Source organism: Phocoena sinus, chromosome 6, assembly GCF_008692025.1.
Source record: "Phocoena sinus isolate mPhoSin1 chromosome 6, mPhoSin1.pri, whole genome shotgun sequence".
NCBI lineage: Eukaryota > Metazoa > Chordata > Mammalia > Artiodactyla > Phocoenidae > Phocoena > Phocoena sinus.
The window spans coordinates 21,205,354-21,220,628 of NC_045768.1; the positions used below are offsets into that span (position 1 = coordinate 21,205,354).

Sequence of the window (15,275 nt, forward strand, 5' to 3'; positions counted from 1 at the left end):
ATAGCTTTACTGGCTATAACCAGCTAATACAATTCTGTTCTCTCAAATAACCAAGTGTGATTTGTGTGCTCTATGGACTAATCACAGGTCAGTATTCCCCTATGGTCTTTGACCTCCTCTTTTCACCAAGTTATAAAGATTCAGATTAAAAATAATTTAATTCGGGGCTTCTCTGGTGGCACAGTGGTTGGGAGTCCGCCTGCCAATGCAGGGGACGTGGGTTCGTGCCCGGGTCCGGGAGGATCCCGCGTGCCGCGGAGCGGCTGGGCCCGTGAGCTGTGGCCACTGGGCCTGCGCGTCCGGAGCCTGTGCTCCGCAATGGGAGAGGCCGCAGCGGTGGGAGGCCCGCGTACCGCAAAAAAAAAAATAAATAAATAAATAAAATAATAATAATTTAATTTGAACCGAAATGAAACTAAGAGAAATCTATTTTGGAGAGAAAATATGCTGCTAAAAATCACACAATGCAGTCCAAATGAAAACAAATTAAATATTTTTATCCCTCTGTTTTAATAGCACAAATATGCAAGATTTACAATTTGCTAGTTACTCTTTTTTTTTTTAAGCAGTTGCAATAAAGCACAATAATTTTTACCGTCACCTTTGATTGATCCATAGTCAAATCCACTATGAAACATCCCCTAATCTAAATAGAAGCGAGGACTTTCCTGGTGGCGCAGTGGTTAAGAATCTGCCTGCCAGTGCAGAGGACATGGGTTCAAGCCCTGGTCTGGGAAGACCCCACATGCTGTGGAGCAACTAAGCCCATGTGCCACAACTACTGAGCCTATGTGCCACAACTACTGAAGCCTACGCACCTAGAGCCCGTGCTCCGTAACAAGAGAAGCCACCTTAATGAGAGGCCTGCGCACCGCAATGAAAAGTAGCCCCCACTCGCTGCAACTAAAAAGAAAGCCCGCACACAGCAACGAAGACCCAACGTGGCCAAAAATAAATAAATAAATTTATAAAACAAACAAACAAAAAAACATAGAAGCGAATTTAGATTAGTCCTTTGGCTTTTGTTGCTCTTTTGTCCGTGATATTGTTGGTGTCATGGAGCTGCTGCTATTAGGCACCAGCAGAGGGAGTCCATATCATGTTCTGTAGACTCCTAGACTCTCAGTGAAAATTTAAAATTCTTATTGATTTGGATCTATTGCATTTTACTCTCTATATTATTTCTGTACTGTTTATGTGTATTGGAACTACTTATTGTGGAGATTGAATGCCAAGTTCCATAATTATCTTATAATGGTAACTGAAAGAACAATGACTTAAGAAATCTTCATCTGTGTGTTGTAATTTATTAATGTCTCTGGTGTAGGGGACAGGCCCTCTTTCAGATCTAGCTGTGAACCTGCGCGTCCACAGCCTGTGCTCCGCAACGGGAGAGGCCACAACAGTGAGAGGCCCACATACCGCAGAAAAATACAAAAAAAGCAACAAAAAAAGAATTTATCCTAGTGATGCATAAAAATCATCTCAAAATTCTTGCATCTGTACATTTTTAAAGATGAGAGTGGACACAAAGACACAATTTGGAGTTCGTTTTTCAAAACTAGATTTTTTGCCTCATTTTTCATTGCCAAGGCAAAGAGTGTACAGTAGTTTTCTGAGGCTAGGATTGATCTGTAGGCCCAGGTTCAAATAGGAATGAAACTGAGTTGAGGCAGAATATGACGTAAACTAGCATGAGATTGTTTGTATAGTAGAAGAGAGCTTGTGATCCCCAGATTCAGACTGGCCTGGGAGGCCTGTCATGTGAGTGTAATCTAGAAAGTTGTGCTAATCAATTGTACCCTGTGTGTTGAAAAACAGTTTACTGACAGAGAATTGTCAGAATGGGGCTGACAAGAATCTAGTGAGGTTGACAATCTAAATGATAGAGAACACTAGGTAATAATAACAGTAATAGCTAGTATTTATTAAGCAACTACCACGTGGCAGGCAGTGTGCTAGGTATTTTATTTTTATTTTCCATATTTCATATAACCACCCTTCAAAGTTGTCACTGTTATGTCCATCAGTCCTGCATAGTGAGGTAATTTTCCCAATATTAAATAGTAACTGGTAATACTGAGATGAGAACCCAAATTGAATCTGTGTCCAAGTGCCCTGTTCATTGATTTCCCATACTGCACGTTAACTGGAGGGTTAGAACATTCTAATTATAGTATCTAAAAGAAAATTGGGAGCTCTAGACTAGGGGCAAAAGACCTCATCTTAATTTTTGTATCTCTTCTCCATCTGTTTTTGAGCAGAAAATCCTTACAGGGAAATGGGCCTGTGAGTTTATCTGTAAGAGGAAAAGAAAAATGAGCAAGGAGGAAAGGGTGATTCAAGCAGAAGAGATTTCATCATCTTATTTAGCTAGTGCTGAAGACAAGAAACCTCAGTGGATAGAAAAAGTGGCAGGATAGAAAAATTGGCAGTAGCTTAAAAGGGTTAAGTCCTTGGGGTCTCAGTGAGAGAGAACTTGAACACAAGGAGATCACCTGAGCAGATATTAGGGCTTATTCCTTTCCTTGATCTGTATTTTCAGTAAACTCCAAAGGTGGCTAAGAGTTGAATAATTTTTTAATCTTGCAAGTTACAGGAAGTGTTTGCCATTAACTAGATAGCTAGAAGACTAGTTACTGGTACTAATTACTTCATGTTAATAATGTTGTTGTATTTTTTATTCTGCTAAGACTTAGACATCAGGCTGTCTCCCCTGAATAAGTTTGAGTTTTAACCACTGAATACATTTTATAATCATTAAGGAGTATGGTAGGCAGAATAGTATTCTCCCCGCATCCCTCCAAAAAATGCCGAGGTCATAATCCCCGGAATCTATGACTTTGTTACCTTACATAGCAAAAGGAACTTTGCTCGTGTGATTAAGGTTAAGGACCTTGAGATGGGAAGATTATCCTGGATTATCCAGGTGGGCCCATTTTAATCACATGAGTCTTTGTTTTTTATTTAAAAAAATCTTTTAAACAACTTTGGATATAATTTACATACTATAAGATTCACCTGTATTAAGATTACACTTCAAGAATCTTTAGTAACTTTGTAAAGTGTGTAACTTTCACTAATATCTAATTTTATAACATTTCCATTAACCCAGAAAGAAAACTCATGCCTGTTTGCAGTCACTTCCCATTCTTACAGGCCTGGGCAACCACTAATGTACTTTTTGTCTCTATAAATTTGCCTCTTCTGGACACCTTTCATATAAATGGACTCTTACAGTATATGGTCTCTTGTGTCTGGTTTCACTTAGCATGTTTTTGAGGTTCATCTGTGTAGTAGCATGTATTAGTAATTCTTTTTTGTTGTTGTTGTTAAACAACAGAAATTTATTTTCTCACAATTCTGAGATCAAGTTGTCAGCAGAGTTGATTTCTCCTTGGCTTGTAGATGGCCTGTGTCTTTTCTTCCTGTGTCTTCACATGGTCTTTCTTTTCTCTGTATGTGCATGTCCTGATCTCCTCTTCTTATAAGGACACAAGTCATATTGGCTTAGGGCCCACTCCCAATGACCTTATTCAACCTTAACTGCCTCTTTAAAAACTCTGTATCCAAATACAGTCACATTCTGAGGTACTAGGGCTTAGGACTTCAACCTATGTGTTTTGCAAGGATACAATTTAACCTATAACACTCCACCCTCTCAGCCTCCAAAATTCAAGTCTTCACATGTGAAATATATTTGCCCCATTCCAACAGCCACAAAAGTCTTAACCCATTCCAGCATCAACTCTAAGTCTAAAATTTCATCTAAATAGCATCTAAATCAGATATGAATGAGACTAGAGGTATGATTCATCCTGAGGCAAAATTCCTCTCCAATAGTGAACCTATGAAACCAAACAAGTTATCTGCTTCCAAAATACAATAGTGGGACAGGTATAGGATAGACATTCCCCTTCCAAAAGGAAGAAATTGGAAAGAAGAAGGCTGACAGGTCCTAAGCAAGTCCAAAACCTAGCAGGGCAAATTCCATTAGATATTTAATTTATTCAAAGATTTAGTTTATTATATCAACATCAGTACTAGAACTCACATCTTTTACTCTCCAGCCTGCAACATTTCTACAGTACACATTTGTGTGCTGAAATTATTTGTATGACATTAATATATGTGGCTAATTTTAAGAAACTTCTGTGGAAAATTCCATTAGATTTTAAGGCTTGAGAGTGAAATCCTATTTGGCTCAATTTTCTAACAAGGGTGGTGGCTCTGCCTTCTCCTCCCTGAATTTTGTCCCCAGCCCCTCGGGAACCAATGAGGAAACAGTCCTGCTGCCTGGGCCTGTGCTCTCTGGACCCATGGTGGCAGTAGCAGCCCTGCTGACCCCTGACCCACCTTCAGAGTCATTCCTCCCTGTACTCAAAGGATGACGCTTGTTTGCATCCAGACATCTCTAACATCTAACTTCCTGCTTGTAGAACCCCAGAAGTCTGACAGCCTTTCTTCATTTCATCCCACCTCTGTTCTCTTCAGTCCAAGCTGACAGTGCTTCTGCTGAGATGGTTGATTGGATCCATGTCACACACCCATAATCTCTGTCCAGCCATGTCTTTGGTGTTCTCTCCTGAACACACTTTCTCATTTTTTGCAATAAGAATAAGCTGAGAATTTTCGGTCTTCAAGTTCTGGTTCCTTTTTCAGTTGTCTCCCTCTCACACTTTACTATAAGCAGCAAGGAGAAACCAGGTCACACCTTCAACATTTTGCTTAGAAATATCCTCAGTTAAATATCCAAGTTCATTACTGACAGCTTTTACTTTCCACAAAACACTAGAACACAATTTGGTCAAGTTCCCTGCCACTTTGTAACAAGGACTGCTTTTCCTACAGTTTCCAATAACATATTCCTCATATCCATCTGAGACTTCCCCAGAAGCACCTTTAACATTCATATTTGTGTCAACGTTCTGTTCATGACGAAATATATATAAACAGATACATATATAGCATATATATTAGTCCTGGTAGTTTTCTGGTAGTATCTTTAGGATTCTCTATGTATAGTATCATGTCATTCTGCAAACAGCGACAGCTTTACTTCTTCTTTTCCGATTTGGATTTCTTTTATTTATTTTTCTTCTCTGATTGCTGTGGCTAGAAATTCCAAAACTATGTTGAATAATAGTGGTGAGAGTGGGCAACCTTGTCTTGTTCCTGATCTTAGTAGAAACGGTTTCAGTTTTTCACCAATGAGAATGATGTTGGCTGTGGGTTTGTCGTATATGGCCTTTATTATGTTGAGGTTTTGGAGGGTTTTTATTGTAAATGGGTTTTGAATTTTGTTGAAAGCTTTTTCTGCATGTATTGAGATGATCATATGGTTTTTTTTTTTTTTTCTCTCTGTAAGATCATATGGTTTTTATCCTTCAATTTGTTAATATAGTTTATCACAATGATTGATTTGTATATATTGAAGAATCCTTGCATTCCTGGGATAAATCCCACTTGATCATGGTGTATGATCCTTTTAATGTGCTTTTAGATTTTGTTTGCTAGTAGTTTGTTGAGGATTTTTGCATCTGTGTTTATCAGATATATATATTGGCCTGTAGTTGTCTTTTTTTGTGACATCGTTGCTGGTTTTGGTATCAGGGTGATGGTGGCCTCATAGAATGAGTTTGGGAGTGTTCCTCCCTCTGCTATATTTTGGAAGAATTTGAGAAGGATAGGTGTTAGTTCTTCTCTAAATGTTTGATAGAATTCGCCTCTGAAGCCATCCGGTCCTGGGCTTTTGTTTGTTGGAAGATATTTCTTTTTCAATTTATTATTTTTGGCTGCATTGGGTCTTCATTGCTGCATGTGGGCTTTCTCTAGTTGCGGCAAGTGGGGGCTACAGTTCATTGCAGTGTGTGGGCCTCTTGTTGCAGTGCAGGGCTTTAGGTGTGTAGACTCAGTAGTTGTGGCTTACAGGCTCTAGAGCACAGGCTCAGTAGTTGTGGTGCATGGGCTTAGTTGTTCCATGGCATGTGAGATCTTCCGGGACCGGGGATCGGACCCGTGTATCCTGCATTGCCAGGCGGATTCTCAGTCACTGTGCTACCAGGGAAGTCCCTGTTGGAAGATTTTTAATCACAGTTTCAGTGCTTGGAACTGGTCTGTTTATATTTTCTATTTCTTCCTGATTCAGTCTTGGCAGGTTGTGCATTTCTAAGAATTTGTCCATTTCTTCCAGGTTGTCCATTTTAATGGCATATAGTTGCTTGTAGTAATCACTCATGATCCTTTGTATTTCTGCAGTGTCAGTTGTTACTTCTCTTTTTTTCATTTCTAATCCTATTGATTTGAGTCTTCTCCCTTTTCTTCTTGATGAGTCTGGCTAATGGTTTATTAATTTTGTTTCTCTTCTCAAAGAACCAGCTTTTAGTTTTATTGATCTTTGCTATTTTTTCCTTCATTTCTTTTTCATTTATTTCTGATCTGATCTTTATGATTTCTTTCCTTCTGCTAACTTTGGGGTTTTTTTTTTTGTTTTTTTCTCTAATTGGTTTAGGTGTAAGGTTAGGTTTTTTATTTGAGATGTTTCTTGTTTCTTGAGGTAGGATTGTATTGATATAAACTTCCCTCTTAGAACTGCTTTTGCTGCATCCAGTAGGTTTTGGGTCGTCATGTATTCACTGTCATTTGTTTCTAGGTATTTTTTGACTTCCTCTTTGATTTCATCAGTGATCTCTTGGTTATTTAGTAGTTTATTGTTTAACCTCCATGTGTTTGTATTTTTTACAAACTTTTTTCCTGTAATTGATACCTAGTCCCATAGTGTTGTGGTCAGAAAAGATACTTGATACAATTTTAATTTTCTTAAATTTACCAAGGCTTGATTTGTGACCCAAGATATGGTCTATCCTGGAGAATGTTCCATGAGCACTTGAGAAGAATGTGTATTCTGTTGTTTTTGGATGGAATGTCCTATAAATATCAATTAAGTCAATCTTGTTTAATGTATCATTTGAAACTTGTGTTTCCTTATTTATTTTCATTTTGGATGATCTGTCCATTGGTCAAAGTGGGGTGTTAAAGTCCCATACTATGATTGTGTTACTGTCGATTTCCCCTTTTATGGCTGTTAGCATTTGCCTTATGCATTGAGGTGCTCCTATGTTGGGTGCATAAATATTTATAATTGTTATATCTTCTTCTTGGATTGATCCCTTGATCATTATGTAGTGTCCTTCAGTGTCTCTTGTAATAGTTTTATTTTAAAGTGTATTTTCTCTGATATGAGAATTGCTACTCCAGCTTTCTTTTGATTTCCATTTGCATGGAATAACTTTTTCTATCCCCACACTTCCAGTCTGTATGTTTCCCTAGGTCTGAAGTGGGTCTCTTGTAGACAGCATATATACGGGTCTTGTTTTTGTATCCATGCAGCCAGTCTGTGTCTTTTGGTTGGAGCATTTAATCCATTTACGTTTAAGGTAGTTATTGATATGTATGTTCCTATTACCATTTCCTTAATTGTTTTGGGTTTATTATTGTAGGTTTTTTCCTTCTCTTGTGTTAACTGCCTAGAGAAGTTCCTTTAGCATTTGTTGTAAAGCTCGTTTGGTAGGGTTGAATTCTCTTAGCTTTTGCTTGTCTGTGAAGGTTTTAATTTCTCTGTTTAATCTGAATGAGATCCTTGCTTGGTAGTGTAATCTTGGTTGTAGGTTTTCCCTTTCATCACTTTAAATATGTCCTGCTACACGCTTCTGGCTTGCAGAGTTTCTGCTGAAAGATCAGCTGTTAACTTTATGGGGATTCCCTTGTATGTTATTTGTTGCTTTTCCCTTGCTGCTTTTAATATTTTTTCTTTGTATTTAATTTTTGACAGTTTGATTAGTATGTGTCTTGGTGTGTTTCTCCATTTATTCTGTATGGGACTCTCTGTGCTTCCTGGACTTGACTATTTCCTTTCCCATATTAGGGAAGTTTTCAACTATAATCTCTTCTAATATTTTCTCAGTCCTTTTCTTTTTCTCTTCTTCTTCTGGGACCCCTATAATTCGAATGTTGGTGTGTTTAATGTTGTCCCAGAGGTCTCTGAGACTGTCCTCAATTCTTTTCATTCTTTTTCATTTATTCTGCTCTGTGGTAGTTATTTCCACTACTTTATCTTCCAGGTCACTTATCCGTTCTTCTGTCTCAGTTATTCTGCTGTTGATTCCTTGTAGAGAATTTTTAATTTCACTTATTTTGTTGTTTATCATTGTTTGTTTGCTCTTTAGTTCTTCTAGGTCCTTGTTAAACGTTTCTTGTATTTTCTCCATTCTATTTCCAAGATTTTGGATCATCTTTACTATCAATACTCTGAATTCTTTTTCAGGTAGATTGCCTATTTCCTCTTCATTTGTTTGGTCTGGTGGGTTTTTACCTTGCTCCTTCATCTGCTGTGTATTTCTCTGTCTTCTCATTTTCCTTAACTTACTGTGTTTGGGGTCTCCTTTTCTCAGGATGCAGGTTCGTAGTTCCCATTGTTTTTGGTGTCTGACCCCAGTGGGTGAGGTTGGTTCAGTGGGTTGTGTAGGCTTCCTGGTGGAGGGGACTGATGCCTGTGTTCTGGTGGATGAGGCTGGATCTTGTCTTTCTGTTGGGCAGGACCACGTCCGGTTGTGTGTTTTGGGGTGTCTATGACCGTATCCTGATTTTAGGCTGCCTCTCTGCTAATGGGTAGGGTTGTGTTCCTGTCTTGCTAGTTGTTTGGCATGGGGTGTCCAGCACGAGAGCTTGCTGGTTGTTGAGTGGATCTGGGTCTTAGCATTGAGATGGAGATCTCTGGGAGAGCTCTCACCAACTGATATTATGTGGGCCCAGGAGGTCTCTGGTGGACCACTGTCCTGAACTCGGCTCTCCCACCTCAGAGGCTCAGGCCTGACACCCGGCCAGAGCAACAAGACCTTGTCAGCCACACAGCTCAGAAAAAAAGGGCAAAAAGAAAGAAAGAAAGAAAAAAAGATAATAAAATAAATAAAGTTACTAAAATAAAAAATTTTTTAAATTCTTAAAATATAAAAAATTAAAAAAAAAGAAGAGAGCACCAAACCAATCCACCAGTGATAACAAGCACTAAAAACTATACTAAAAAAACCCCAAAACGGACAGAGAGAGCCCTAGGACAAATGGTAAAAGTAAACCTATACATACATAATCACACAAAGAAGCATACACATACACACTCAGAAAAGAAAAAAAGGAAAATATATATATTAAAAGAAAAAAAGAGAGCAACCAAATCAATAAACAAATCTACCAATGATAATAAGCTCTAAATACTAAACTAAGAAAACATAAAACCAGAAACAAATTAGATGCAGAAAGCAAACCCCAAGTCTACAATTGCTCCCAAAGTCCACCGCATGAATTTTGGGGTGATTCCTTGCCTATTTAGGCATTCCACAGATGCAGGTACATCAAGTTGATTGTGGAGGTTTAATCCGCTGCTCCTGAGGCTGCTGGGAGAGATTTCCCTTTCTCTTCTTTATTCGCACAGCTCCTGGGGTTCGGCTTTGGATTTGGACCCGCCTCTGCGTGTAGGTTACCCTCTGGCATCTGCTCTTCGCTCATACAGGAGGGGGTTAAAGGAGCAGCCGATTAGGGGGCTCTGGCTCACTCAGGCCGGGGGGAGAGAGGGGTGCGGATGCGGGGTGAGCCTGCGGCGGCAGAGGCCGGCGTGACGTTGCACCAGCCTGAGGCGCCATGCGTTCTCTGGGGAAGTTGTCCCTGGATCACGGGACCCTGGCAGTGGCGGGCTGCACAGGCTCCCAGGAGGGGAGGTGTGGATAGGGATCTGTGCTTGCACACAGGCTTCTTGGTGGCTGCCGCAGCAACCTTAGCGTCTCATGCCCGTCTCTGGGGTCCACACTGATAGCCGCGGCTCGCGCCTGTCTCCGGAGCTCGTTTAGGCGGCACTCTGAATCCCCTCTCCTTGCGTACCCCGAAACAATGGTCTCTTGCCTCTTAGGCAGTTCCAGACGTTTTCACAGACTCCCTCTCAGCTAGCTGTGGCGCACTAGCCCCCTTCAGGTTGTGTTCACGCAGCCAATCTGTCCTCTCCCTGGGGATGTGACCTCCGAAGCCGGAGCCTCAGCTCCCAGCCCCCACCAAGCCTCTCGGGCTGGTGAGTGCTGGTCAGCACTGATCCTCTGTGTGGGAATCTCTCCACTTTGCCCTCCGCACCCCTGTGGCTGTGCTCTCCTCCGTGGCTCCAAAGCTTCCCTCATGCCCACCCCCCGTTTCTGCCCGTGAAGGGGCTTCCTAGTGTTTGGAAACTTTTCCTCCTTCACAGCTCCCTCCCAGAGGTGCAGGTCCCATCCCTATTATTTTGCCTCTGTTTTTTCTTTTTACTTTTGCCCTACCCAAGTACATGGGGAGTTTCTTGCCTTTTGGGAAGTCTGAGTTTTTCTGCGAGGGTTCAGTAGGTGTTCTGTAGCAGTTGTTCCACATGTAGATGTATTTTTGATGTACTTGTGGGGAGGAAGGTGATTTCCACGTCTTACTCCTCCACCATCTTGAAGGTCCCCCTCCCACATGGGTCTTTAAAAGCAAAGAATTTTTTCCTGGCTGTGGTCAGGGAGAAATGACCACAGAAGGGTCAGAGACATGCAACGTTGTTGGCATTTAAGTTGGAGAAAGGGGACCACAAGCCAGGGAACTCAGGCATATCTATAAGATGGAAAAGGGAAGGAAACACATTCTCTCCTAGAGCCTCCAGAAAGGAAAGCAGCACTTGATTTTAGCCCAGTGAGACTACTGACCTATAGAACTGTAAGATAATAGATTTGTGTTGTTTTAAGCCATTAAGTTTGTGGTAATTTGTTACAGCAGCAGTACGAATAATATACCATTTAACTATATGAGCCAAAAACCTCAGAACCATCCATGACACCTTCTTCCTCATTCTTGACTTCTTATTTATTCTGTCACTGTCCTGTTGATTTAACTTCCTAAAAAGCTCTTGGGTCTGTTCATCTCTCTCCATTTCCTTGGCCACTAACAACTTCTGTCATCTCCAGCTTGTTCTACTGTAATAGTCTCTTTTTCTCTTGTCTAGTGTATTCTCAACCTTGTAGCTACAGTGATCTTTCTAAAGGGGGAAGCGTTATTTTGTCCCCCACCCCTAATTAACCTAATTAATCTAACATTTTAGCTCTAGCATTACTTCCTGTAGGAGACTTCTCTGACACTGCTCCCCCTACTCCCAGTCTAGGTCAAGTTGATTCAACATTGATTCCTGTTGGTGGGGATGTAAACTGATACAGCCACTGTGGAGAACAGTGTGGAGGTTCCTTAAAAAACTAAAAATAGAACTACCATATGACCCAGCAATTCCACTACTGGGCATATACCCTGAGAAAGCCATAATTCAAAATAAGTCATGTACCACAATGTTCACTGCAGCATTATTCACAATAGCCGGGAGATGGAAGAAACCTAAATGTCCATTGACAGATGAATGGGTAAAGAAGATGTGGCACATATATACAGTGGAATATTATTCAGCCATGAAAAGGAACAAAATTGAGTTATTTATAGTGAGGCGGATGGACCTTGAGTCTGTCATACATAGTGAAGTAAGTCAGAAAGAGAAAAACAAATACCGTATGCTAACACATATATATATGGAATCTAGAAAAGTTGTATTGATGAACCTAGTGTCAGGGCAGGAATAAAGACACAGATGTAGAGATTGGACTTGAGGATGGGGGCGGAAGGGGAGGCTGGGACGAAGAGAGAGAATAGCATTAACGTATATACACTTCCAAATGTAAAATGGATAGCTAGTGGGAAGCTGCTGCACAGCACAGGGAGATCAGCTCGATGCTTTGTGACCACCTAGCGGGGTGGGATAGGGAGGGTGGGAGGGAGGGGATATGGGGATATATGTATACATATAGCTGATTCACTTTGTTATACAGCAGAAACTAACACAACAGTATGAAGCAATTATATTCCAATAAAGATGTAAAAAAAAACCAACAAAAACCTTGATTCCTACAATGATTGTTTTTAATACTTATAGAATGTTATTTCTTTATTTCAGACTACTCATCTTAGACTCTAATTATACATTCATTTGTGTAATTATTTGATAATCTCTATCTTCACGGGAATGTTTAAGAACCATGAGAACTAGCATCAAATTAAGTTGTGGCTCGTCATTGCATCCTTAGACTCTACCTTAGTGCCTGTATGTATGTCATGGATACACAATAAATATATGTTGAATCAATAAATAACTTAAAACATGTTAAACTAATAGTGCCACAGTGACTTTCCTCCAATACTGAACAGCTGTCTTTTTTTTTTTTTTTTTTTTTGCTGCGCCACACGGCTTGTGGGATCTCAGTTACCCAATCGAGGATTGAACCTGGGCATGGTGTTGAAAGCCCGGAATCCTAACCACTAGTCCACCAGGGAACTCCCCCTAAACAGCTGTCTTAGGATGATAGTTCATTTACTGTATAGTTGTGAAGAGTATATAGCTTGCAAGATAATCTTTTGAAAGGATTTGAAAATTTTAAAATATCTTTTTAAAAATTGTTATGAAAGCAATATAACAACTGTAATTGGAAAGTAGATTATCCACTAATCAAACAATAATTTTCATTCTTTAGTTTTAGATTTTTTTCAATAAAAGGAATTCCTATTAGTCCTTGTTTAAGTGTCATAGAGCTATTCACGCAAAGTGAATATCAGCTGTTAGGTTTTAAATGCAATTTGCTGTAATGCTAGTTACTCCAGAATATTTTTAGTGACACAGAAATGTGTGGGAGTTAAATGTTTCTATAAATGAATATGGAAATGAGAATATATATGATTGTGAATGGAGATAGAGTTATAGTTCTAAGTGGAACTTTTCGAGTGTGCTGCTTTATTCTAAGATAATTTTATTAGGAAAAAGTTTAGTTATAAAGGAATATTAAGTAATTCCTACTGTACATGAGATAATATTTTAACACTCTCATGCTTTTAAGAATGTAAAAGTTACATGTAACTTTAAGATACATGTAAAATAATGTAAAAGTAAAATGTTGAATTATGGTGAGAGACAGTTTGTGTTTAAAAAAACAATTCATGTAGTGATTAGAATAAAAGTTAAATTTTATATATTGATGCCTTAGAGTAAGTTTGTATTACAAACTCTGAAGGTGGGAGAATCTTGCTCTAGAAAATTACACTTAACTACTTCACATAACCAAATTGACTACCTAGTTTTTTGCCTTATGTTTCAAATGTGAAATAAGCTATTATTATTACCTGCTATCTGTTGACTTTTATATATTTCTGTAATACAGTAAATGTTTTGTACAAAACTGACATGTAAATTAGTACTAGATTATTTTTGAACGCTCAAGGGGGAAGCATAGGTTTCAGGGCATAAGACAAGCTCAGAAAGTAAAAGTCTAATAGACCTGACCATACCCTTTCCCTGTAAAATAGTTTTTGTGGCTCTCAGCTGCCTACATGTAGACATTAAGTTCTTGAATGTTATGCAGGAGATAACCTTGCCTGGTTAGACTGTGGAATAGCAGTTGAAAGGGGAAGATATTTTAGAGACATCAAGGATATAAAATTGATTGGACTAGGTGATTGGTTGGATGTGGGTAGGAAGAAGGAGGTATTAAAGGATAAAACTTAGGCTTCTGGGTGGGAGCGTGGGGCATTAAGTGAGATACAGAGAGAGGCATTATCCTTTACCAGGGAAGGAAGGCTATGAGCTACCCCTGTCTAATGACAGCTTATTTAACTGTTTTAACAAGTTCTTTAATGTCTAAGGGGATTTTGTGCATGGAGAAAAATCCTCATCACTGCTCATAATTCATGCTCAGTTTTTAAACCTACTTATAAACTAAGTTCCAAAATAAAATGTTTTAAGCATTTAGAATTGATTACAAGCTTATTTAGTTAAATTCTCTTTAATAACAGTTTTAATTACAATTAATTTGACTTCTATAATACTTCACTTTATATAGTGATGGCAAAACTTACTATACTTAGGGCTTCCCTGGTGGCACAGTGGTTGAGAGTCCACCTGCCGATGCAGGGGATGGGGGTTTGTGCCCTGGTCCGGGAGGATCCCACGTGCCGCAGAGTGGCTGGGCCCGTGGGCCATGGCCGCTGAGCCTGTGCGTCCGGAGCCTGTGCTCTGCAGCGGGAGAGGTCGCAACAGTGGGAGGCCCGCGTAGCCCCCCGAAAGACACAAACAAACTTACTATACTTAAAATTAAACCTATTTTAAAATACTAACCCACGGGTTTAATTAATTCATTTACTCTCTCTATAGTACTTTGTTTTTTTAATCTTCCTTGGATTATAATAATCTTCCCAGATTCTTATTTCTGTACTTTCCCAGGACTTTAGTAATTTTTTTTATACCTTCCTATGGTTATGGTTGTCTTACCACTACCAAAACAAAACAAAATTTCAGATTAGTCAAGGTTTAGGGTTTGTTGATGGATTTGATTCTTAGGTAAATCATAAGATTTGCTTATGCCTTTAAAGATGATTTAAAAGTTGCATTGGTGTGCACTTGGTCACTTCTGTAACTAAACTTGCCAAGTTAATGAGATTTTTTTTTTTTTTTTTAACTCATGCCTTTTCGCATAGATTTTTAGTTTCTTGCAACCTGGGGTTACTCCCTGAATGAAATATTCTTCTTCTTCTTTTTTTTTTTAAATGTGATTAGCATTTTATAACCCATTGTTCTGTTGTCATTATGAATTGCCCTTTTCTGGTAGCATTCCTGCCGGGAATATGGACGTTTCATCTCCCAGGAAATCAGGGATCAGGTCTGTACCATTAGCTCTCTTTAGGATATTCCGCTAATTCATCCAGTTAGAGCTCAGGGTTTCTCCTTGGTCACTGTGTGTGACCATGGGTGCTCATCTACCACTGCGTTTCCTTTCAAATGGTGTGTGTGTGTGTGAGGACCTGCTCTGATCTGACCCTCCTGTTCTTGGTATATAACTTGCTTTTTCTGGGACTATTTGGCTTATCCACAGTTCCCTATATCTACCCCATCCTCCTGTAACTAAACAAAAAAGTAAACAGCTATGCTTTATAAACAGACATAAACTTAATAGGAGAAACAAAACATCTAAATGTTAACACTCACCATAATGACTATTATTTTACCTTTCTTTACAATCTTTTTATATACTTTAACTTTTTTTTGGCCGCACCACACGGGTCGTGAGATCTTAGTTCCCCGACCAGGGATTGAATCCGGCCCCTTGGCAGTGAAAGCGCAGAGTCCTAACCACTGGGCTCCCAGGGAA

At 39.5% G+C, this 15,275-nt stretch overlaps 1 protein-coding gene across 4 annotated transcripts in view; it reads left to right on the top strand.

Annotated features, from left to right (window-relative positions):
• The window catches only part of INIP (INTS3 and NABP interacting protein), a 29,005-nt gene that overhangs the window by 3,409 nt on the left and 10,321 nt on the right, over positions 1-15,275 (top strand). Inside the window, exon 3 of one of the 4 annotated variants that reach the window (XM_032634616.1) lies at positions 12,038-12,184. The exons of 2 other annotated variants lie outside the window; for them this stretch is intronic. Coding sequence is in view for 1 of the 2 variants with exons in the window: in XM_032634614.1 (XP_032490505.1) it covers positions 14,714-14,786 (73 nt within the window). In the remaining variant the exon portion in view is untranslated. Of the gene's footprint in view, positions 1-12,037; positions 12,185-14,163; positions 14,787-15,275 lie in introns of those variants that run through there. One more of the 4 variants, XM_032634614.1, reaches the window with a different exon arrangement.